This window comes from Pelophylax lessonae (assembly GCF_965119305.1).
Source record: "Pelophylax lessonae genome assembly, chromosome: 2".
Classification (NCBI taxonomy): domain Eukaryota; kingdom Metazoa; phylum Chordata; class Amphibia; order Anura; family Ranidae; genus Pelophylax; species Pelophylax lessonae.
In genome coordinates, this window is record NC_138769.1 from 55,030,269 (window position 1) to 55,056,910 (window position 26,642).

At 44.6% G+C, this 26,642-nt stretch overlaps 1 protein-coding gene across 1 annotated transcript in view; it reads right to left on the reverse strand.

Annotated features, from left to right (window-relative positions):
* Positions 1–6,659: 6,659 nt before the first annotated feature.
* Positions 6,660–26,642, reverse strand: part of MORC3 (MORC family CW-type zinc finger 3) — a 121,553-nt gene continuing 101,570 nt past the window's right edge. The window contains exons 16-18 of the mRNA XM_082246955.1: positions 25,076–25,838; positions 23,116–23,240; positions 6,660–6,933 (exon numbers count right to left, since the gene is read on the reverse strand). Of these exons, the coding sequence (XP_082103081.1) occupies positions 6,774–6,933; positions 23,116–23,240; positions 25,076–25,838 (1,048 nt within the window). The 3' untranslated portion in view covers positions 6,660–6,773. The remainder of the gene's footprint in view (positions 6,934–23,115; positions 23,241–25,075; positions 25,839–26,642) is intronic.

The following is a 26,642-nucleotide window of genomic DNA, read 5'->3' on the forward strand; positions in this document are numbered from 1 at the left end:
GGTAAATGGAAAAAAAAATCTCAGAAATATAAATACAGGTATGAAGACATTAGCACTCTGATTCAATCCTCTTTTGCTGACCGATAACACTAGATATGAAAACATTACAAAGTCATATTATAAGTATACAGATAAAATCTTACATCTATGTACAAGGTTCTTCAGAATGATGCAACACAGCTGTTTTTTTTTTTTTGTTTTTTACTTTTATAATTTTTGACCAAAAAAATCAAAGGATAAAATTACTTTTGCTGTAAAATCTCCTGGTCAGTGCCTTCACAGCATTAAATAAATAAAATGCTCTTAATACCAGTGAATTTTGCATAGTCACCTCTGAGATAACTAACACTTATGTATGTACCTTTATTTTAGTAGGGGGAGATATGCCCCAAAGAAAAAAAAAAAAAAAAGACAGACACTCTTGCTGGCAACACGTTATGGAGCCTTGCATCATAGTCATACATTAATACCTGGCTAATTAATTATAAAATAGAACAAAATTTATATCATTTATAAATAGAGTAATAAACAATCCCTCATTAATTCAACACTGAAAGGCCAGATATTGTCTTAAAGATGTAGAATATAGTTAGTTTTCAACAGTATGCCAAGACATTAAAGAACAAGGGATTGCGGTATATCAACCAATCACAGTCTCACATTGCCATACTGTTAAACGCACATATGAAATTAGGTGCAACTTACTAGAGGACACCAGTGCTGGTCACACCATAAAGGAGTTGTAAAGTCAGAAGGTCTTTTATCGTAATGCATTCTTTGCATTACCTTTTGGGTGTAGCAGCCCCCCTCAGCACCCCCTAATACTTACCTGAGGTCCTTCTCTTTCCAGCGATGTCTGCGAGTCCCTCGGCCGTCGGGTACTCTCCCTCCGGATTGGCTGGGACACAGCTGCGGCGCCATTGGCTCCCGTGGCTGTCAAAGTCAGTTAGCCAATTAAGGGCAGAGAGGGTACAGGGCTGAATGGCAGCTGTGTCTGAATGGACACACGGAGCTGCAGCAACGGCTGGGGTGCCCCCATAGCAAGCTGCTTGCTGTGGGGGCACTCGACAGGAGGGAGGGGCCAGAAGCAGCAACGAGTGACCCAAGAAGGAGGATCTGGGCTGCTCTGTGCAAAACCACTTCACAGAGCAGGCAAGTATAACATGTTTATTATTTTTAACAAAAAAAATAATCAGAGACTTTAGTATCACTTTAATAAGGCCCCCCTCTCTCATTATTAAGATATGTAAACCTAATAATTTTTGGTGCATTAAATATTTAATTGAAAGCGTTTTTTTTCCATCATTAACCTTGCCGGAAATTCAGTGAGCTTCCAAGTCCTGTGCTGTTTTGCAGTAATATTCCCAGCAGCGTATACGAGCTACTGTTCTGTAATTCCAACACACTTTCCCCCTAGGGTGCCGACCCTGCTCCTCCATAGATACAGTAAACTGAGCAATCATTGTCATCCTAAGACAGGAATGTGTCACTGGCGGGGATCAAAAGGTAAAAATAAAGGTTGAAAAAGAAAAACAAATGTAACAATCACATATATGGACTAGTAAGAGGTAAAATATTTAGGTTTTTTTTTTTCTTGGGTTTAGATGCACTTAATTTATCCGGGTGGTAAAGTCTGGATGCTAGTCAGATTAACTATTTTTAGAGCTACGTCTTTAGAGATGGGCTGTCCCAATTCTCTTCAGCCACCAAATAAAAATATTTAAAATTGAATTTACTTTTATTTAATTTTAAGAATGAATATGAAAGTAGCCGGAGGCAACGTCGTCAGTCTTTAGGTGGGCTTAAAAATTAAAGTATTATCTGACTAGCTGTTGACAACAAAATCAAATGTTTATTAATTTTTCTTTTGCACTTTTAATACAGGAGGCTCTCAATGAACCACGGCCCAGGGAAGAATTTTACCTCAACCACCTAGCAGATTCTCCTATGCTGCTCTAGCAAACATGCAAGGGAGAATATGAAATGTCCAACAAACAGTTATAAGTGTATTTATAAAAAAAATTCCTAGACATCTCGAATAATCCCCATAATGTGCTTATTATTATTTCCAATAATCCTCGGTTCCATCTAGTGGCCAAAATGCTATATTTTTTCTGAAATATTGCAATCAGAAAAATACTGCATTATGGCCACTAGATGGAGCTCATGATCATAGAATGTAAATAGAAATTGATCTTTCACAGATTAGATACAATACAGGGATTTCTATTGATAGCTGTGCGACTCAAATGAAATACAAAAAAACTATCAGCGCAAACCCAATATATGTGATAAAATAACTCAACCTCAATTCACTGTGCATAAATCAGGTGTGTGAAAGTATATAAGTGGTATCCGGCAGCATACACCAATCGTGTTTCACAAATCACAATAAACTATAAATCCTACCAAAATGTGATGCGCCAGAAATATAATAAAAAAGTGATGACTTTAAATACAATAAATCATATCCAGTTCATAAGGCACATAGCAATGTGTGTGCTTCCAATAAAGTGATATGAAGAGTGTCCCCGTATCCAATTGAAGAAAATCCAGTGATGAAAACAAGTTGTAAACACCAATTAGTGAATCCCTCCACCAGGTGAATTAGCCTCTCACCTTCCTAAAGGACCCAGACGGGCCAGCAATCACATGTATCATGGATCAGACTTCCAGGAAAGAGCCACACTGTATTGCACCTCGAGGGATCCCGGGACATATAAAAAACAGATGAAGAAATCTAGTGCTAGTTCCCCTACCGAGGAAGTCAAAGGAGCATTACGCTCGACGTAACGCGTATAGGGGGACGGAGCGTGCGTGGCCGACGCAGAGTCTCTCTCTGGTAACAGATCGCTGACATCGCTTATACAGCAGGCACGGCTGAGTGCCCAACAAATGTGAGTTGATCTGCCTTTCTCTAATAAAGCACACCCTTATTAGTAAGCAGAGAGCACTAGATTTCTTCATCTGTTTTTTATATGTCCCGGGATCCCTCGAGGTGCAATACAGTTTGGCTCTTTCCTGGAAGTCTGATCCATGATACATGTGATTGCTGGCCCGTTTGGGTCCTTTAGGAAGGTGAGAGGCTAATTCACCTGGTGGAGGGATTCACTAATTGGTGTTTACAACTTGTTTTCATCACTGGATTTTCTTCAATTGGATACGGGGACACTCTTCATATCACTTTATTGGAAGCACACACATTGCTATGTGCCTTATGAACTGGATATGATTTATTGTATTTAAAGTCATCACTTTTTTATTATATTTCTGGCGCATCACATTTTGGTAGGATTTATAGCTGTGCGACTGCCAAGACATATGCACAGAAAATATAAAATAATACGCCGCCTTAAAGTCTAAATGCAAAAAGGGAAAATTGGAAAGATTGGTGTTTAAGTGATACTCTTTACTGGCCAACTTAAGTTAAATGCATTAGGTCACATGTGTCAAACACAAGTCCCACAGGCCGAATACGGCCCGCCAGGCGGCCCTCGCACCGTTTTTCAGGCAGAATGTAATGGAACTGAATTGTGCCACCTCCGGCTCCCCACGGATACTTGTAATCACAGAAGCCTTTACAAGGGAATGCTCTGCTTACAGCGGGAACAGATCTCCACAGAGAGAATAATCTCCCTGCCACCTACACAGGGAAGTACTAGAAATGGGCTGGGTAGCAGAGACACAGATGCAATGCAAGGAAACTTTGGGGTGACACACCCCTAAACTCTGCACTCATGTGCATAGAACACCTCTAAAGCCTGAATTCTGTGCATAGCGCACCCCTAAATACCTGCAGTTTGTACATAACACATCCCTGAACTCTATGTAGTGTAACCCTGAACTCTGCACTCTGTGCGTAGCGAGATAAAACCGGTCTTTTGAGGTCAACCATACTGCTCATGCAGCCCACAATGAAATGGAGTTTGACACCCCTGCATTAGGGTCATTTCTCAGGCATTTTACAATAGTATTATTCCTGTTGATGGAATCCGATGGGTCCTGCCAAAGTGTTTCTAAACCCAAAGAAAATGTAATATATTTCAGCTTACCAGTCCTTAGGTGTGCTGGCTGCTTTATTTTTTTTTTTTTTAAGACTTGTTTCCCATTTATTTTTTTCTGCCAGTAAAACAAAACCTGTCCTAGGGTGACAACATTTACTCACTGAACTTTACTCTGCAGGAGTAGTGTTGTCACTTTAGGATGCTTGCTCCTGGTTTGAAGTACACTCACTGTAACATAGGGTGGGAGGTGTCCTATAGCGCACAGACGTTGGCTAAAAATAATGCTTTGCCTTTCAGTGCAGTACAGAAAATCAGGAATGAACTATTGTCTTGCCAGGATAAACAGGTATTATTATGTATTTGCAGTGCTTTGAAAGAATCAAAACATGGGGAAACATGGATGCACTGCAGAAATGTACTGAATATTTTACCCATACAAAACACTTTTATCAATGAAGTCCAGTATTATTAATAAACTATACTATATAAAACATACCCCACATTTATTCACTGATAACCAATCACTCTATGTTCCCTTATTCTAACAGATAATGAGATGAGTGTTGCCACAGTATAGTTAAAGAGTATCAGAGGAAATTTTTCATTTTGTGTACCAGCCCAATATTTATCCTATCAGATCCAAAGGAAATAGTGACAGAACTGAATTACTGGAAACAAAAGGTGCATAATTATGAAACACGCAAAGGGGAAATGAAGAAATGGATTGGTCAGAAAGGCTTCTCATTGTCAGGCAGTATAATGGGCTAAGTATTAGTATTCCTTGGTCAAATTAGACCAGGGTCGCATGACCTATAATCATTTGAGTTTCCTCTGGATGCTCTAAATTTCCTTCCAAAATTTAAATAAAAAAAAAAAAAAAACTTTATTCATAGTGACCCCCTTTGCATGTATAGGATCTGTAGGCAGGGAGTCATGTGAATGAAAACACATTTTTCCTTCATTCGAAAAATACAGTCATTGCTACACAGAGCAACACACACCTTCACTACTGCTCCAGTTAATAAAGAAATATTCAGAGAAATACAGAGGCCACCAATACAGATCTCAATTTAAAAAATGCCCATCGCCTGGCTGTCTTTACTTCCAATATTTTAAAGCACAGCCTCTGAACAAACGTTAAGCCTCCGGGAGTCATACATGTGACTGTCAGTATTGCAACACCTCCTGGGACTTGTAGTTCCAGAAAAGCTGGAGTGCCAATATTGCCTACCCCTGCATAACAAGTCCCAATAGTGCTGAAGCTTCCCTGCACATTTTTACTGGCCAGATAAAGCAGCACATCATAGTGATGAGCCTGTAAGGGACATGAAGCTCCAAAACACTTTGGAGACTTTGGACACTTTGGAGACTTTGGACACTTTGGAGCGTTGCCTTTCAGCAATATCTGCAGGCATTTGGAAGCTGCTGCAGTGATGTGCACCTCCAGGCACCTGCAATCTATACCCACAACATTTGGTTGTTGGAGCCCATTTAAAGCTGAACTCCAGAAATTCAGCTCCTTTGTAAAAAGTGAAGGCATACTATGAGTCAAGTCCAACAAAGTGCATGACACCTCCTGGATGTAGCTCTATTTAGATCTGATCGGCTTTTAGAACACCTGGAAAACAACTATCGCTGTAGCTCCGGGAGCCTGATCCTGGACCTTCTGATCATCTTCAACAGTAGTGCTGATGCAGCTATGTCTGCCCCCTCCACTCATCCTGGCCAGTCACAGAAGCCTTTGCATTATGTGAAAGCATTCACAAAATACAAAGGCTTCTGTGAATGGGCAACAGAGGGGAGGGTCAGGCATAGCTGCTGCGTGTGCTTCTCTCATTTCAGAGTCGCAAGTGTATCCTCCAGCAGAGCTATAAACCTGTCAGATGTAAATAATAGACATAACTCCAGGATACACCTCATTGGCCTTAACTCATAGTGTGCCTACACATATTACAAAGTGGCTGAATTCTTGAAAACAGCTTTTACTTGTGTGTAAGCTAATCAAGGCTACAGGAGACTTCTGGCACTGACTCTTAGCGCCCTACAAACCGGGCATCTGCAGCACGAACAGAAAACACTTTTGTCTTCTAGGCAAATAACAGTTTTTCCAGAAATTTATAATTTAGCATGACCAGCCATGCTCTTGGCTTAGGGCATGCGCACTGTGCTTTCAAGAAACCTATAAAGGAAAAAAAAAAATATTTATATCTCAGCATGTATAGCCTAAGAGCTGTGAAAGGTTTTGCTCAGTGTAGTTACTCTTGTGATGGCATTTCTATACACTGGAATCCATCTTTCACTTTGCCCGTAGTGCTGGCAGAGTTCAGATTTTGAATGACAACACTGTTTTAAATGACAGCCCACCAGCAACTGGTTATAATCATGGCAGTTTTATCGAATGTTTGAGAGTTAATAAAATTTCTAGCTTGTTCAAAATCCTTGAATATTTGTAAAATGTTATTTTACCACTCTCTTTTTTTTATTTGGCAATTTAAGCTTTTAAAAAAAATACAGCAAAACATCTGAAATCTGTATAAAAACTGAGGTAACAGCAGAGTGCATAAAACTTCTCTTGTATACCTTAAAAAGGAAAAGAAAAAAAAAAAATCTTCTCGTATAAAAATCTACCCATTAGTCTGCTTGTAAAAGGTATAACGTGCTGATCCTGTGGAAGCTGGGAAATCCAAAAGCTTGCAGTCTTCCCAGCAGCAAGAGGGCAGCATTTAGTTCAGTTCAGACAATCAGTAATGCTGAATTGTGCAGTCAAAGTTACTCGTGCCCATTGACTTGTTTCTCTGCCTGTTCCAGGACTTGCTGTAGAACGTCATCAATCACGTCAACATCATAGTCCATCTGTCCTAAATTCAGTTCCGGCATCAGCATGGTGAGTAACTGGGCAACATTAACTCTGAGTGTCCGGAGCTTTGTGCTAGAAAGACAAAGATTATATATGAAACAAAAAACATCTTGTATGAAACTTATTCACACAAACTAAAACAGTTACAATCCTCCAATATATTGTTGAATAACTTCATGCCAGCTAAGTAGGGTGTGACCTCTTGACAAGAAAGCACCAGAAATACACAAAAAACATCCGTTTTTTATTTCCATTTCCACTTTAAACTGTAGGGTATTTCAATGTAAATACTTTTGGCTTGCTGTAAAGTTTTGTATTAACCACTTGCTGATCGCCTCACGCAGAAGTACGGTGGCAGAGCGGCTCTCCTGCGCTGAATTGCGTATTTAATGGCACTTTTCCACTGCAAGTACCGGGTCGGCTCTACTCGGCCTACCGGGTCGGCTCTACTCGGCCCGGTTTGCTTTTCCACTGCTGGTACCGCATGGTACGGTGTTGGAACGGTTCGGTACGGTACGGTATGGTTTGCTTTTCCACTAAAGTAGTACTAAAGTTAAGTGGGTGGGATAACAATTCTCTGACCAATCAGTGGCTAGTAGTGACTGCATGCAAAGGATTGTGGGAAATGGTACCGGGTATGGTACCTCTTGGATCCACAATCGAGGTGGTATGGTTTTTGAGAGCCGTACCGTTTGGCTCCATGCAGTGGAAAAGCGCCGCCGTACCGTACCGAACCGTTCCTACACCGTACCATGCGGTACCAGCAGTGGAAAAGCACAAAAGCGAGCCGAACCGTTCGGTTCCATGCAGTGGAAAAGCGCCATAATATTTGATCCAGCACTTCTGGGTAGCTGCACCAGCTGTGCTGTGATTAGTCACAGCACAAGCCGATCAGCGGGTCCCAGCCAATGACTGACCGCCAACACCCGCTGATCGGCAAAGAGGATGACAGAACAGAGCTCTATGAACGTAAATACAGAGCTCTGCCCTGTCAGCAGGTGCCGGTTTTTGATTACCTGCAAAGTAGGGAATAAACCATTACATCCCTTAGTAAAAACCGCACACAGTGAATGCACCAAGCATGGTTAGGCACACATTTAACCCTTTTATCGCCATAGATGTTTAAGCCAGTGATAAGTTTAGGGACAGTGTATATTTTTAGCGCTGATCACTGTATTCGTGTCATTGGTTCCCAAAGAGTGTCAAAAGTTCAGTTAGTTTTAGATTTCCCACCATACTATTATTACAGTCCCGCTATAAGTCGCTGATCACTGCCATTACTAGTATAAAAAATAAAAATTCCAGTATATAATATACAGTGGGGAAAATTATTTGGATTCTCTGCAGATTTTGTAAATTTGCCCACTTACCCACTTACAAAGAAATGAAGGGGCTGAAATTGGTATTATAGGTGTATTTTAAATGATAGAGACAGAATATCAACCAAAAATCCAGAAAAAACACAATACAAATGTTAATGGAGTTGCAGTTCAGTGAGTAAAAGTATTTGATCCCCCACCAAGCAACAATAATTCTGGCTCCCACAGAATGGCTACAGTATGTGCTGTGGTACACAGATGAGTCCTTTCAATTTAAGAAGGTGCTCCTAACGACAACTCGTTAGGTGTATAAAAGACACCTGTCCACAGATTCTCTTTTTTCCATTCAGCCCCGGTTTACATCAGCGCAAGTATCAAAACTCCTTAGAGGGGTGGGTGCTGTGTCTATTAACTCTTATTTTTACTCTTGATTTTACGGTGAGTAGAAATCCCATTTTCTCTTTTGTTCATCGACAGACAGTGCTCCAAAAATCATAACTAGTGGGACGTCCAAAATCACTGCCAAAAGGAAAATGAGGGGTGGGGAAAATAACTCAAGGCTAAACACGAGAGCCCTAACCGGGTCACAGGAGCCCCATCTGAAATAAAACATTTATAGAAAAACACCTCTCAAGAGGGAACAGCCCCTCAAACAGCAGCCTGCAAAACCTTGCGGCCAAAAGAAGCATCCGCAGATGCCAAAATATCAACTTTGTAGAATTTAGTGAAAATATGCACCGACGACCAAGTGGTCGCCTTGCAAACCTGAGATATTGACGCTTGATGACAGAAGGCCCAAGACGTACCAAGCGATTGAGTAGAATGCGCCGTGACAGGGAAAGGAGGAACCTGACCTTTAATAGAATAGGCCTAAGTTACTGTCTGTCTGAGATGGTAGCCGAAGAAGCAGCCAGCCCTGTTCTTGGTCCTTGTGTAACCACAAAGAGCGAGTCTGATCTCCGAAAGGACTAGCTGCCAGATACACTGGAATCACCCGAACCACATTCAAGGTATGCAAAGCAAATTCCTTGGGATGAGCCAGCTAGGGACACAAGGAAGGCAACACAAAGTCCTCATTCAAATGGAAGTCAGAGATAACTTTGGGCAGGAATGACGGATAGGGACGAAGAATCACTATCTCTATGGACCACTAAATAGGGAGTACGACAGGATAGTGCCGCCAACTCCGATATCCTGTAGGACGAGGTAATAGCCACCAAGAATGCCACTTTCTGGGACAACGTAGGCAAGGCAATCTCCAAATATTCTCAATTGGAAGACCCTCGCCCTCGATTCCTCGCAGGTACCGCGGAATAAGCTTGAGCAGTAGACGATAATGGCCTTACCGTGCCCCTAGGATGTCTGCGGCGTCTGCTAGAGGAACCCGCGACCTTGCCACAAATCTCCTGTGGAGCCGAACCTGCTGAAGTAGCTGCATGCAGGACTGTGCTAAAAGAACTGTCTTGAAGGTGGATACCACCAGACCCAGAACCTGTACACAAGTCGGGAGAAAGCGATGTCTGTGTAACAGCAGCAGGTGAATCACGGCCTGTGGATCCGAAGTTTGTCCAGAGCAACACCCTGGTCAGAATTAAAACCAGACCTAGGTAATTAAATTTCCTTGACAGAGATAGGAGGGGACTTTAGGTAGTTCAGACGTCAACCGAACCTTTGCAGTAATTATACCTGCACAAAACTCAGGGCTTAAACAACTTGAAATGGAAAAACTTTGCCCCCCTTTTTTGGAACCCCCAAAAGGATAATTTTGTGGATTCCCTTGACACTCCCGAAGGGCCGGAAATCCGCAAAGATGTCCCCCCACCCCAGTTATTGGTGAGGGCAGACATTCATGCTGAAGGGGTCTTGTCTGCAGGTCCAGAGAAGCCAGCTCTAGGCTTACCAGACCGAGGTTGCTTGGAACTTCCTGGGAAAGACTTGAAAGACCCATTTCCCTTATCTGCAGCCCCGGAAGCACAACATTTTTTATGGGCTGAGGAGGGCGGCTCACGTTTGCGACGAGGCTCCTTCTCTTTCCTAACTGAGTGTGGTGAGCCCCTTAATGTCATCTAGAGTAGCCCCAACCAGGCAATCACCTTGAAAGGGCAGATCAATAAGATTTCTTGGAGGCTTGGTCTGCAGACCAATTCTTAAGCCACAGCATGCGCCTAACCACCACCCCTGAAACAGAAAGCTTGGATAGCACAGGAGCTGCATAACAAAAACTGCAGCCCGTGGACCAACTGGTCTGCTAAATCAACAAAAGCAGCAGCAACCTGCTCACTCCCCAGGCCCTGGCCCAAAAGCTTGGCCCATTCAGTTAGAGTCTGAGACACCAGGGCTGAGGCCAAGACTGGTCACAATGCCGAACCAGCCATAGTAAACATGCTACGCGCCACAGCCTCCGCTTTCCTGTCAGCCGGGTCTTTAAAGGACGGGGATTCCTCTTCTGGGATAATGGTTGCTTTTTTCAACCTAGAAACAGGAGGGTCCACCACCGGTGGACTGGTCCAATTTTTAAAAAGTGATTCCTCAAAGAGGCAACGTACTGAAAAACGTTTGGGGACGACAAAGGGTTGCTCCCACTCCTTATAGATAAACCTGTCAATATGAGGAAGATAAGGAAACACCCTAGCTGTGCGAGGTGACTTATGTGTACCAAAAAAGACAGCCACATCCTCAATTTTTAAAGTTTCACACACAGCAATAATAAGTCCATCTACCAACGCTTTCTCATTTGCTGCTGCGACCGTACAGGAATCATCCACAAAATCGGACGGATCGGGGGGCGCGATATCAAGTCCTCCTGAACGGGCCACATCCATGGCGGCACCAGGCTCAGAATCAGATGAGACAGACTGAGCAGGAGAAGGCGGGGGATGCTTCCTCTTGGGCCTTTGCCCACACGCCACTTCCACCCGGGATACCAAGGACTGTTGGACCACCGTCAGCGCAACAATGGGGAGCTGGGGTTCCGAGGGACCTGCCACCTCCATGCGGGGGGTCAGTAGGGGAGATGTGACCCTGAGGCTCCATCAGGATAAGGGAAACCCCGCGGCACAAAAAAGTTTTTTGGCACCACTAAGGATCCCCCTATGCTCAAGGCACCTATTAGCAGAGAGAGAGAGATATAGTGACCCTCAAGGACTCTACCAGCCAAGGGAAGCGCTGCAATTCAAACTCAGCAACCACCATAAGTGACATCCATTTCATAATCCTGGGAGAGAGGAAGAGGAGGAGCCCTAGCATCCCCACACAACTCGGGCCATCTCCAGCATGTGAGTGACACTCTAGACAGAACTCCTAGTCACTGAAGTGGGGAAACTGTCGGCCAAGGGGACGCTGCGAGTCGGACCAGCGCCCGGTCGTATGCGACCCTACGAGAACTCGTGTGCCAGCCTCTGTCCGTGAGGCTATGTCGTGGCCGACCTATCGTGTAGATGGGGTCTGCACGCGCTCTCTGGACTGGGGGAGACCACTGGATCTAGATTATCCAGCCCGTCGCACAGCCCGGCAAAAGGATGCATGGATGGACAAAAAAATTGCTAGGACCAAGAGACCCCAACAGGGAGCCTAGGTCTTTACTCCAAACTAGACAGATAAAAAACTGAATACCTATAGCAGAGAGGGGGTTATATACTAGCCCATGGGTGTAGCCAAGTGTTTTTTGTTCTGCCTAGTCATACTCCTGCAGGTGGTGATATAACGCTGTAGTTATGATTAATGGATCGCTGTGTCCGTCGATGAATGAAAGGGAAACAGGGATTATGAGCATTCCTCTATCAAAATGATAAAAAGTATTTAGTTCTGCTTTAAAAGGATACCTTTGCTTGAATAATAAAAAAAAAAAGGAATAAATTCACATTTTTTGCAGGTAAACAAATTTGTGTTTATTTTTTTTCTAAGGAGCCTGCAGAGTATTGCACCTGCAATCAGCACATTGCAAGTGCAATGTCAGGCTCCTGCAGACTCTGTACAGCTGTCTGCCTGTTACATAGTTAGTCTGTTTGAAGAAATATACAAGTCCATCCAGTTCAATCCACAGAAAAAAAAAAAACCTTTATATGGGCAGACAGTTCCTGAAGTCCAGGAAGAATCGATGAACTACAAGAGCGCTCACCAGCACCCTCACAGTTCTATGAGAACCACAAGCCATCTGCCGTGGTGGAAGACAGTACTTGCAAGTTCATTCACACAGAACTCTGACTCAATAATGCTGCTGTGTGGGTGGAGCTTCGCTATTTTAGAATGGTCACAGCGGGTGTGGAGAGAGGATCCCCGTGCCCACTGTCATGGGAAAGCGGGGACTGGGGGCACAGGGGGAGGTTGCTGAATATGTTACACCCTAAATATGGGTGAATGTATCCTTTAGCCATTACAATTCTGGTGATTTGTAGTTATCTTAACAGTCTCTTTTGAGTGGAGAAGATTTGATCAGATTTTTTTGCTTTTTCTGTGTATAATCTTAGCCACTGAGTCTTGAAGTAGAGCTCCACCCAAAAGGGCAAGCTCCGCTTGTTTGCACCCTCCACTACCACACTTGCCACTTTTTTTTTTTTTGGGGGGGGGGGGGAGCGGATATCTGTCAAAACCAGGTACCTGCCTGCACTGCCGGGTGAGATCTACAAAATTTAAAGCCCCTCCTCCTTCCCCCATTGCCTTCTGTGAGACACACAGGTGGCAGAGGACATCAGAACCATTCAAAAAGTGCAGCATGGCTCACGCATGTGCAGTAGGAAATAGGCTGTGAACCTGCAAGGCTTCACTTCCTGATTCCCTTAGTGAAGATGCTGGTGCCTACACTCAGAGCTGATGGACGTATCTGTTTTGGGGTGAGGACATTGTGGAATTCCTGGACAAGTGCCCTTATATTAAAAGTCAGTAGCACAGTATCACGCTCACACTCAGATCTGGTGGAGACCATAAGGATCTAGAATATCCAGTCTGCCACCCAGTCCAGCAGTTGATTGTAGTTCTCACAGGAACAGAAAATAATATAAGAGGATAAAAAAAACCCTACCTTCGTTATTACAAAATGTAGCTGTATACTAGGTTCTATACTCTCAGGAGTGGTTATCTATGGTTTATTTTATTGTTTACATGCGCTCCCCCCCCCTCCCACAGTCCTAGGTATGCTTTTGCCGACCTTGTGGGCACTGGCTATGCCAATGATTTGTGTGGAAGTCCGATGGAGAGTTGGGGACTGCATTCTGCTTAAGATGCATCATTGGACCATTTAGAGTGCTGTTTTTCCGTTAATTATCAATGCACACGTGTTACTTTAGTCCCACTTATTTTATTTTCTAGAGGGTGTGTATTACTTTTCTTATATGCCTGCCATACTGCCGGGATCACATCTCAGATTTCTCCTCTTCGATCTTTCTCCCACATTAGGTTTGGCACAGTTTGTGCCTGAACGTGATAAGCACATAGTGTTTTGCTCCACAAACAATAGTTTTGTTGGACACTCCCCTCTGTGTCCTTTCTTTCTATTTCATCCTTCCTTCCACTCTTGCTTATTTTCCCTCCCTGCTCCCTTTTCTTTTCCTTGACCCTTCTTCTCTTCCCCTTCCCTCCTCTGTGCACTCCATTATGGCCTATACGGTCAGTTCTCGCACCAAGCTAAAATGGGGTGTTATAATGCCAATGGTCTTAATGTAGCCTCTAAAAAGGGGACAAATCCTCTACCAGATGCACAAGAGCCAAGTGAATGTGCTCCTATTCCAAGAAACACACTTTTGTTCTAACTCTGCTCCTTCCTGCTCCAACAGATATTTCAACAGGTGGATCCACAGCACCAATCCGCTGCAGAAATCCAAGGGAGTCTCCATTGCTTTCCACAAAACACTTCCTATCGAAATGATAGACCACGTCTCAGACCAACAGGGAAGGTGTGTGTTTGTGAAGTTCTCTCTCTGGGGCACGAAGCCCCTGGGAGGAGATTTTAATATCCACTTAGATCCTCTGTTGGATTCCCCGTGCTCCCGTTCCTCAATACCTTTCATTAAGCTGAGGGCCATGAAGCGTGCCCTATTCAATTTACACCTTATTGATGTGTGGAGGATACTCCTCCCCAAGTCCCGGAACTATATTAATTTTTCTCATGTGCGTCAGTCCTATTGCCGCATTGATTACGTTTTGGAAGATCATAGCTGTCTAGATTGGTCTCCCGCTTGCGACAGACTATGGTCTGGTCAGACCACTCTCCTGTATTCCTCACTTTCTCGCTTCCCTCCAGCCAGGTCAAGGAGTGGACTTGGTGCCTGAATGACTCCCTGCTCTCGAATAAGGAGTTTATCTCCTGGAAAACAAAAACCATTTCTAACTTTTTTGCGGATCATGCAACAGACACAACCTCGCTCCCCATTCAATGGGAGGCACTTAAAGCTGTCTTGCGAGGCACCTTTATTCAAAAAGGGGCCCATTTGAAGAAAAATGGATTTTTGTAAAATCTTACCGTAAAATCCTTTTCTCTTAGCTCATTGACAGACGTAGTCCTCGGTGATACACCACCTTCGGGTTATGTTGCCTCCACAGGAGCAGGACTAGACAGGAAATTAAAAAGCTCTGGCCACACCCCAGGGGCAGTCCCAGAGGGTATATCCTCTCTCTCTCTGCCTCAGCAAATCAGTTATGTGAAAAAGCAGTCTTTAGAGATTTTAACCCAACTCAAAAAACAGAGGGGCGGGGACTACGTCTGTCAATGAGCTAAGAGAAAAGGATTTTACGGTAAGATTTTACAAAAATCCATTTTTCTCTAGCGCTCATTGACAGACGTAGTCCTCGGTGATACACCACCTTCGGGACGTCCCAGAGCAGTATCACAACTGAGGGGTGGGAAAATGGAAATCAAATCCCAATCTAGAAGGCCCAACCGGTGCCAACTAGAAGTTTACAATGCTCATCCTTAATGATGAGACTCAACAAAAAAAGAAAACAATTTTTTTTTTTTTTTTTTTTCAAACAGAAAAAAACCCTCGAGGTAGACCACCGGTCTCCTCAAATTGCGGCCTGCAAAACCTTGCGGCCAAATGAGGCATCCGCCGATGCCGTCACATCAATTTTATAGAATTTTGTAAAGGTATGTACTGACGACCAGGTGGCCGCCTTACATACCTGGACCACTGACGCCTGATGGCGAAAGGCCCAGGAAGTACTGAGCGCTCGAGTGGAGTGCGCCCTAACAGGGAACGGAGGACTCTGACCCTTAATAGAATAAGCCTGTACCACCGTTTGTCTAATCCATTTGGCAATGGTCGCGGCAGATGCAGGCAAACCCTTTCTGGGGCCATCCGTGATCACAAAAAGTGAATCCGTCTTACGGAAAGATTCCGTAGCTTTCAGGTATACCCTGATTGCCCGAACCACATCTAAGGAATGCAACGCATGTTCCCGATGATGCTTGGGCTGAGGACACAAGGAAGGTAGTACAATATCCTCATTCAGATGAAATCTGAAACCACCTTAGGAAGAAAAGATGGCTTAGGATGAAGTACTACCTTATCCCTATGAATCACTAGGTATGGGGACTGGCATGATAATGCAGCCAGTTCTGACACCCTGCGAGCAGAAGTAATAGCCACCAAGAAGGCCACTTTCTGGGATAAAGTAAGCAAGGGAATCTCCCTGATGTTTTCAAAAGGAGGTTTCTGTAGAACCAACAAAACCAAATTAAGATCCCACGGCTGTAAGGGCGCGCGGACTGGAGGAGCCAGGTGCCGCACCCCCTGGATGAAATTCCGCACCAAGGATTTGGTAGCTAAAGGCTTCTGAAAGAAGATTGCTAATGCTGAAACTTGACCCTTGATGGTGCTCAAGGCTAGCTTCTGCTCAACCCCTTGTTGCAAAAAGGCCAATATTCGAGTCACCGAATAGGTACGTGGAGGAAATCCTAAAGATTCGCACCACGCAATATAAGTTTTCCATGTGTGATAATAGACTTTGCTGGAAGTCGCTTTCCTTGCTTTAATAAGGGTAGGAATGACTGAAGCTGACAAACCTCTGTCCTTCAGTACTTGGGTCTCAATGGCCAGGCCATTAAACCCAGCGACTGTAAAGCATGAAGGTAAATTGGTCCTTGAGACCATAGACACTCCCTGAGACGAAGTTCCCACGGAACGTCTACGACTAACATGTCCAAGTCGGCCAGGCCGGCTTGAGGAGGCCAGCCTAGAATTTCTAGGACCACTGGCGCTGATTGGATCTGAACCAGGCGTCCCTAGAGGTATCTGGCCCCGACCATCCGAGAAAGTCTGGTCGTTTTCTGTTCCCACACATTTATCAGATACCTGATAGTTATCAGGAAAGGTGATCTTTTCTGGTTGTACCTCAGGGACCGAAGTCACCCGACTAGAGGCTACTTGGCCTACCTGGTCAACCAGATCCGATTCCTGTGAGGTATCGGGACTAATCTTAGGAAAAGGTAAAGGAAAAGATCTATTCAGGGAACGGTAATTACCGCTTCCTGTAGTACTTAAATGTTGGAAGGGAAGAATCGCACCGGTAGTAGTGGTTGATGCTCGATCTAATGTCCTGAATACCGGTGACAACGTCCCCCCACCCTGAAACCGGGTGGGGGCGCACCTTCAGGCTGTGTACTCCTTAGCTTCGGGTTTGGCTGGGTTGGTCCTTTGCTTGTCCGACCAGCCCCTCTTGAACCCTCCTGGAGGAGTCTTGCCTTTCCCGCTAGTACCAGCCGGGCGCCCTTTATGGGCGGTAAAGAAAGGTCCTCGCTTGTTGCGAGGTCCCTTAGCTTTAGCAGCCTGTGGCAAAAAAGTGCTCTTGCCCCCAGTGGCATCCTTAATGATTTCATCTAGGTTGGCCCCAAATAGACGATTCCCCTGAAAGGGGAGATTTGTCAAGGTCTTCTTGGAACCTAGGTCAGCTGACCAGCATTTTAACCACAGCACACGTCTGAGGATCACCGCTGTCTTAGATGCATGCCCTAATAAGGGAGTAGTGTCCAAGGCTGCGTCACAGATAAACTGTAGCCCTTGTATAATCTGTTCCATCAAATCAGATGTCTCCTGGGGAATATCTTTTCCCCTAAGATCTTGGCGTACCATTTTTGCCCATTCCGTAAGTGTCTGGGAAACTAGACCAATAACAATTACTGGTCTAAAAGCTGACCCTATCAGAGAGAAGATGGTGCGGGACTCTGCTTCCATCTTTCGATCCACCGGATCCTTAAAGGACGAAGTGTCCTCCACTGGAATAACCGTGGCTTTATTCAGCCTGGAAATAGGCGGATCCACGACTGGTGGTACCGTCCATTTCTTAATGATGGATTCCTCAAACGGATAGCGTCTAGCAATACGCTTGGAAATAGTAAAGGTACGTTTAGAATGCTCCCATTCTCCTTTAATCTGATTACCGAAACATTTAGGTACAGGAAAAGCCTTCATCGTCTTGATGGGCTTATTAGTACCAAGAGGAATCTCTGTTTCAGTTGCCTCTGCCGGTAAAGCCTCAAGTTTTAAGGTTTCCTGCACTGCCACAACTAGTGCGTCCACCAATGCTTCTTCCTGAATAATAGCAGGAGAAGAAGCGTCCTCCTCACTGTCTGAGGGGGCTTTACCTGGGATAACAGCCCTTGCAGAGGAACCTGCAACTGCCGTGACCACCTCTGAATCTGAGTCAGAGGTGTCAGATGGTATAGGGGTAGGCGGGGGTCGCTTCCTTGACCCCCGTCCCTGACAGGCCGCCTCCACCCGAGCCACCATAGACTCCAAAATTGCTGTAAATGACTCTACACTCTGTGCACCGGCGGGTCCCGTGGCCCCCTCGAGGGAAACAGGTGGGGGAATATGTGTGGCAGGGTCCATGATAACTCCAGTTACTTCCTGGATAATATAATTCAAAAATAAAACTTTTCTTTTTTTTTTTTTTTTTTTTTTTCGACCCCCAGCGCCACAAAAGCCCCTTAGTGTTACCTGCTAGGGATCCCTATCGATCGAGAGAGAGAGAGATAAACCCCCAGGCTCACCACTTGATGCTCAGAGTTTAACTGCAACAGGTTACAGCGCTGTCTTAACAAACAGGAAGTCTTTTGGCTGGCTGCCCAGGAAGAAAGGAGGCGGCTCCGCCCCTCTGTACGCCTTCCGGCGCCTCCCCCAAGCTCCACGAGGTGTTTGGATCACCTCAAACATGGCCGCCCCCATGCTGGAGACACGAGGCTACGCCAAAATGGCGGCTCGTGCGATCCAGCAAAAAAAAAAAAAAAATGGCGGCGGCCCGTACTGAATAGCGGTGTGCTGCAGGGCACACAACACTCTCACTGCATGGGGATATGGCGTGGTTGGCGGTACCGGCCCTGGCGGACCGTATGGCCGTTCGGGAGGCCTGCTGATAGCTGGAGATCTGATTAGGAAGGCAGTCTACATGTCCGTGGCTTCTGACTGGTAGGTAGCTTATTCTTAACCCATAAGATTCCCAGAATGCCACAGATTACATCTTTAAAACATGTATACAATTAGATTGTTAGCTCCCAAACCAAGCCTCCTGGCTTTTTGCACACATAAAATCACACTCAAAGTAGGGGGATCTGTGTCATGTTGTAGGATAGAAAGGGACTCTATCTTACCATACAGAGAGGGGCCCGCGTTCACCACAAAACCCGTCAGGGGGAAAGGGGGAACATACTACTCACCATACCGGAACCAGGCGGGCACCAACTCCTGACAGTACCCCTCTCCACCGGGGCGGGAGGGCTGTCGACCGATACGGACGCCGTGACTCATGGTCTTTGGCGTTTCAGCGAGACGTTTAACTCGCGTGGACAGTCCTTTAATGGGACTTTGTCGCGGCCGACCCAGCGCGGAGCTATGGCCTGCACGCGCTCGTAGGCTGAACTGGGGTGACCACCGGATCTCAACATCCAGCCCGTCGCCCAGTTCAGCTTTCTTGCTTGAAGATCTCACAGGAACACTGGAGAAAAAAGCTGTCTAAAAAAATCCTTTAAGAAAAAATTCTTGCCAGGACCTAAGATCCCAGCAAGGTATCTAGGTCCTTACTCCTAACTAGACAGAAAATAACTGATTTGCTGAGGCAGAGAGAGAGAGGATATACCCTCTGGGACTGCCCCTGGGGTGTGGCCAGAGCTTTTTAATTTCCTGTCTAGTCCTGCTCCTGTGGAGGCAACATAACCCGAAGGTGGTGTATCACCGAGGACTACGTCTGTCAATGAGCGCTAGAGAAAGAAGGTTCGGCTGCCATAGTGTCCGCAATGCACAAACTTGAATCCTTAGAAACAGATAACAAACTGGCTCCCATTGTGGACACATTAACTGCTCTATCATTGGCCCGGTCACAACTCAGGGAGTAATATGAAGCATCAGCGCGCACCTACACTGACAAGTAAGCACTCCATCAGTATAAGTCGAAGGATAAATGTGGTAAGCCTCTGGCCTGCTCCCTCCATCCTAAGCCGCCTTCTACCTTTATTACCCACATTCGGGGCTAATCTGGTGAATCAGTTACCACTCCCTCCCAAATTGCTCAGACCTTTAAGGATTTTTAACAATCTTTGTACAATCTCCAGAACCTAATCTAGATTCCTTGCCTTCCCCGGAGACGACTAAGGCATGCTGTATTGCTAGGACCGCTCTGCCAAGATTAGAAGTAGATACTATAGATGAACTTGAGTAGCCTTTCTCAGAAGGCCAAGTGGCGAAGGCTATCGCTGGTACTCCTACTAGCAAGAGCTCGGGCCTCGACGGCTTCACCCCCAAATTCTATAAAGTGTTTGCTTCCCTCCTTGTCCCTTTCTTGACCAATGTATTTAACTCCTTATCAGCAGGCTCGATCTTCCCCCCCCCACAGACGCTTGAAGTTCATATCTCCCTTATCCCAAAACCAGATAAAGACCCATCCCTCTGTGCGAATTACAGACCCATCTCGTTAATTGGGGTGAATCTGAAAATATATGCCCAAGTGATGGCGAATAGGCTGCAACCCTTGTTACCTCACCTGATACACATGGATCAGGCTGGCTTTGTAAGTGGACGTGAAGCAAGAGACAACACTATCAAAGCTTTCCTTCTTATGGATTACGCACATGCTCAAGATCTTCCTCTTTGCTTAACGGTCGATGCTGAAAAGGCATTTGACCGAGTGGATTGGCAATTACTTTGTTTAACTTTACAACAGATCAGGCTCAGCCCACACATGCTTTTGAAGATCATGGCCCTATATTCCTAACCATCAGCTAGAATTCGAATCAATGGCTCGTTGTCCCCAGCGTTTTCCATTCGGAGCGGGACGCGGCAAAGGTGCCCCCTTTCTCCCCTTCTCTACGCTCTTACGATGGAACACTTAACCATCGCCATACAGACCAACCCATCTATCCAAGGAGTTCAGGTGGGCCCCATACACTCCAAACTTGCTCTATTTGCGTACGGCATTCTCTTGTTTGTCACCCAGCCACTCTCCTCGTTGCCCTCAATTGTGTGAGAATTCCAAGACTTCGGGAAGGTGAGTAACTTTACTGTAAAGTTAATCATAACAAGTCAGAGATTCTCAATATATCGCTGCCAGAGATGACTTTGCGCCAACTTTCATCTTTATTTCCTTTTAAGACCGGATCTTCCTCTATTTGTTACTTAGGGATTAACATATGAGTCGAAGCATCTTGACTCTTTGCTGAGAATTTTGAGCCCCTACTTCTCAGAACCCACTCAGATTTGACAAAATATGCCACCAAGAGACTCTCATGGTTTGGGAAGATTAATACGTTGAAAATGGATGTACTTCCCCGCTTTCTGTATTTATTCCAAATGATACCCGTGTTTATTCCTAGATCCTACTTTAGGAAGCTCTGCCGGTTGTTCTGCAAATTTCTTTGGCAAGCGGCCCGTCCTAGGATTAGATATGCAACACTCTCCCTTCCCAAAGCCAGAGGGGGTGCTGGAGTACCTGATGCCTCTTTATACCACAAGGCAGCTGTACTTTTGCGCATTGTAGACTGGTTCCACCATCACTAATCTAAATTGTGGGTCCAGCTGGAATACCACCTCAATTTGATAGACCTCTGTGCCCTATCATGGACACCTGTTATTCACCGCAAGGTTACACCTCCCTCTTGTACTCTTACTTGTCAGACTCTTGCGATTTGGGACACACTGACCATATGACTACTTTGGCAAGCCAGTCCTCCCGAGCGGGTCGTCTCCAATCTGTACTCCCTGTTGCTTCGCGCCTTTTCCCCTGATCTGCTGCCCTACACGTGAGCATGGGAAAAGGAACTTCAACATACTATCTCATCCATCGACTAGCAGAAATGCTTCATATTAACACAAATTATCGCTAGCCACCAAAACCCAAGGAGAAGGGATTTAAATTATTGACCAGATAGTACAGATGTCCCTCCACTGTAAAATACATATTCCCTTCCCTATTAGACGTTTGTTGGAGGTGTTCATCTTCTACAGGGACACTACTCCATATTTGGTGAGATTGCCACCCAGTTCGGAAACTGTGGGAGACGATTTTTACTCTGTACTGCAGGCTGATGTTGACCTCTCCAACCCACACCGGAAATGGCCCTATTGTCAATTATACCGGGGGCATTTCGATCCATCAAAAAAGACATCCTGCGGAACTTCTTGGCCGCAACAAGGGTAGTAATACCTAGACATCGGAGATCATACAAGGGACAAAGGAAATATGGCCCCAGAGGACAGAGAAAAGGCGGAAGTGTTAAATAATTTCTTCTCTTCAGTCTTCACAAAAGAATCGGGGGGCTACACTAACCCAGCTTGTAAGGCTAAACTAAATAATACACCTCAGGAAGTACCGCCATGGCTAACAGAAGATAGACTTAGAACTAAACTAGAGAAACTTAACATAAATAAATCGCCGGGACCAGATGGCTTGCACCCGAGGGTTCTTAAAGAGCTCAGCCAGGTGATTGCCAGACCATTATTCTTGATCTTTAAGGATAGTCTACAGACAGGTATGGTGCCAGCTGATTGGAAAAAAAGCCAATGTGATACCAATATTTAAAAAAGGGCCGAGATATATCCAGGGTAACTATAGGCCGGTTAGCCTAACATCAGTAGTCTGCAAGATTTTGGAGGGGATGTTAAGGGACAACATACAAGACTTTAGTAATGAAAACGGTATTATAAGTAGTAATCAGCATGGATTCATGAAAAATCGTTCTTGCCAAACCAATCTATTAACCTTCTACGATGAAGTGAGCTGCCACCTAGATAAAGGAAAGCCTGTGGATGTGGTGTATCTAGACTTTGCAAAGGCCTTTGACACCGTTTCCCACAAACGCTTACTGTACAAACTAAGGAAGGTAGGTATGGACCATAAGGTGAGTACCTGGATAGAGAACTGGCTCCAGGGGAGAGTACAGAGGGTGGTGATTAATGGGGAGGGTGGGTGGGTGTGGAAAGTGGGGTCCCCCATGGTTCTGTCCTGGGGCCAATCCGATTTAATTTATTCATAAATGATCTAGAGGAGGGGATATCGAATACAATCTCAGTATTTGCGGATGATACTAAACTAAGCATGCCAATAGCTTCTATGCAGGATGTGGAAACATTACAAGCAGATCTGAACATAATAATGGGGTGGGCAACTACATGGCAGATGAGGTTTAATGTTGAAAAATGTAAAGTAACGCACTTGGGCGTCAGAAACACGAAAGCAAGCTACTCACTGGGGGGGAAACCTCTGGGCGAGTCTAGGATGGAAAAGGACCTGGGGGTACTGGTAGACAACAGGCTTGGCAGTGGCATGCAATGCCAAGCCGCTGCAAGCAAAGCCAACAGAATACTAGCATGTATAAAAAAGGGGATTCATTCCAGAAATAAAGAGATTATTCTCCCTCTCTACAAGACTCTGCTGAAGTTCACAGTAACCCACGACACGGAAGTGTGCAGCCAGGAAACTAAAATATTAAAGACAACATGCAATAAGCTGGAGATACCTTTCATCCCTCGATGTACTGGCTAAGGCCGTGTTCTGGATCTCCTTCTTTAGTTGTTCCACTTTAGTTTTAAGTCTGCCATTTGCAGAATCCAGCTTACATTTCTGTTGCTTCAGCCGATCAATCTGTAACAAGAGAGAGGAAAACAGAAATGAAGAAAGTCCTGTTTATAGTCCTTAAACAGCCTAAAAATATTTAGTCTGGGAGATCTTCATCCAGAAGTTCATGAAAATCAATCTGCTAGGCAATAGGGGATGGGAATGAAAACTAAGGAAAAAAATTGTTCTCCAAGTGGATAAGTTGAAGAGGCAGGGTAGTGACATAACACACTCCACCTTGTCCAATCAGAGAATGCTTTGTATTATTTCAGGAAAGCAAGGGTTTTATAAGCCTGGTGATGCCACAGGGAGTCATAAAATATATTGCCACATGAACAAGGCAAAAAAACAAAAAAAACATTAAAGTGAAAATAAAGTCTACTTTTAAAAACCAGTGAGTGGGCAGGCTCTTTTTTGCAGAAGAGAAAAGCAATGTCCCTTCTGCAATAAAATAAACCTACCTGCCTGCTCAGGCAGCTCTGTGTACATTTCGGCAGTGTGTGCATCAGGATGACTGCACCCCTGAGCATGTGTGACATTCTACGCCAGCCAACCAGGATGGCCAAAGGCTGGCATCGTAGGTAACTATTGCTGTTTTTAGGGGTTGGTTCACATCAGCAGCTGCCAATGCACTATAAGCAGCAGACTGCACTGTAAGCTTGCCAACATTTCATCATGTTCCACTGGCTGCAGTGCAGTGGTTTGTGTTGCACCACCCTGTGCTTATTTAACTACTTGACCTCCTTTGTGCCCTTCGTGACTAGATCATTTTTTGAGATTCGGTGCTGTGCTACTTTTACTGGCAATTGCTCGGTCATGCAATACTGTAGGCAAATTAAATATATTTTTTTCCCCCACAAGTAGAGCTTTCTTTTGGTGGTATTGGATCACCACTGGGTTCTTATTTCCATTAAACAAAAAAACCCAAGAAAATGAAAAACAAAAATATTTTTTCTACTTTCTGTTATAAAGCATATCCAATAAAAATAAACAAATAAAAAAAAAATAAAGATAGAGGGCGCTTTGGAGGCAAGTCTGGGTCATGTGACACACACAGACAGGGCAATATTCCAACATAACGAGCCCAAACACACCTCCAAGACGACCACTGCCTTGCTGAAGAAGCTGAGGGTAAAGGTGATGGACTGGCTAAGCATGTCTCCCGACCTAAAATCTATTGAGCATTTATTTGTGGGGCATCCTCAGAAGGTGGAGAAGTGCAAGGTCTCTAACCTCCACAAGCTCCATGATGTCATCATGAAGGAGTGGAAGAGGACTTCAGTGGCAACCTGTGAAGCTCTGGTGAACTCCATGCCCAAGAGGGTTAAGGCAGTGCTGCAAAATATTGATGGCCACACAAAATATTGACACTCCGGGCCCAATTTGGACATTTTCACTCAGGGGTGTACTCCCTTTTGTTGCCAGCAGTTTAGACATGAATGGCTCTGTGTTGAGTTATTTTGAGGGGACAGCAAATTTACACTGGTATACAAGCTGCACACTAACTACTATACATTGTAGCAAAGTGTCGTTTCTTCATTGTTGCCACATGAAAAGATACAAAAATGTGAGGGGTGTACTTACTTTTGCGAGATACTGTGTGTGTGTGTGTGTATATATACACACACACACACACACACACACACACACACACATATATACACACATACATACATATATATATATTTAAATATATATGAATTTACTGGGTATTATTTTTTTGTATCGTTCTGTCTTGCTCAAAGCACTCGTTTGTTAAAAAAAAAAAAATATATATATTATATATATGAATCATTTAGCGCAATTGTCTAATAGTTACATGGGAATGTGGACCCCACCCTACTGTTCAAGGAGAAGCATACCTCAGCCTTATACTGATCCCGTTCAGTGCAGCATGCGTCAAGCTGGCGGAACACTCCATCGAGCTGGATGGCCATATCGTCTACTTCACTCTGGGCATTTGCTTCGGCCTCCTTTACCGCGCTTGCCCCTGGCTCAGATTTCATTGACTGCAGGGTGCTGCACAGAACTTTCAGCCTGTGCACCTCTTTTAGGGCTTGTTCATAATTTGATACCATTTGTTTGCTAGACATGTCTTGTGTGGGCTCTGGTACAGGATCAGTCTGGATACAGGCCTGGAAAGTCTCTTTCTTCACTTGCTGGCCTAATGCTGCAGCTAACTGGTCCTGTAAACGTTTCACCTTTGCAGAGAGTTCATCACATTGCTTTTGGAAATAATCTTCAGAGCTTTGGTGGTTTACATGGTGAAGTCCATCTTGTGTGGTGGTTCCATTGCAATAGCTGTAATCGGTATTCGGCACTTGTTGGCTTGCCTGGAAGTTGGCATAGCCATTGGAATCTACTTCCTGTTTAATGGTAGTTGCTCCCCTGTCAGTCTGGGTGGTGGCTGCGGTCATTACTGTGTTCAAAATCGGTCCGCTGCTATTCGTTGGTTTGGAATTATCGTTGGGTTTGGGAGTGCTGTCTTCTTCAATAATGATAACATCAAAGTCGGTAGCTGTATCATCATCATCGCCATCCGGAAGCTCAATTGGCTCTGATATAGTCAGAAGAGGCTTTTTAGCAGGGGTCATCGAAGATTCAAAAGCACCTGGACGTTTAAGTCTATGGTGACAAGAGGAGACAGGTAACCTTAGGTCAAAAAAAAAAAAAAAAAAACACCACCACCACAAAGTATACAGAACTGGTCACATGGAAGGTATTCTTCTTACTCTCCAAACATAACCAGGAAGAGCATCTACTGTATAAAATAATGACTATGTCCTTCCTATGCAGCATAATACATTTGTGCATCATGACAAGTGTCCACATCACTTACTGTAGTCAGTAGTATGAAATGAACCTATCAAGACATTTTCAGCTTTTTAAAGTAATATCCTGTATAATAATAATCTCTGCATAGGAAGGAAAAAAAATGCAATGACAGGAATATTCTCCACATATAAGCTATCCCAAGGTCCTTATGGGGAAACTGAAGCACTTTTTAGAAAAGAGGGAAAAAAAATGTCAAAAGCAGACCTGCTCTTAAAGTAAAGCTCCACTTATTGCCTGGTACCCCACCCCAATCTCAAATGCAAAATCCTTTTCTTGAAGTCTGATTCAACTGCATCATACACACTAGTTTTTTTTTTTTTCTTTTTTAAAGCCCGTAGCGTGTGGAACACACTCAAAAGACTCCACCCGGTGCATAAAAAAGTGCACACACACAAAGTGAGAACACAAAAAAGCACAGGGTGTGCGAAAACATATGGTCTTCCCTCCGAAGAGGTAGGACCCGAAACCTCGATCCCCCGGGGCGCAAGACTCCTGACAGGGATTTAAGGTACTTGTGGTCAGTCGGCCGAAACCAAACTGACCCCGTTCTTCAGGGGGACTGCCGAAACAGCCCACCCCAAGTACTAAGTGGAG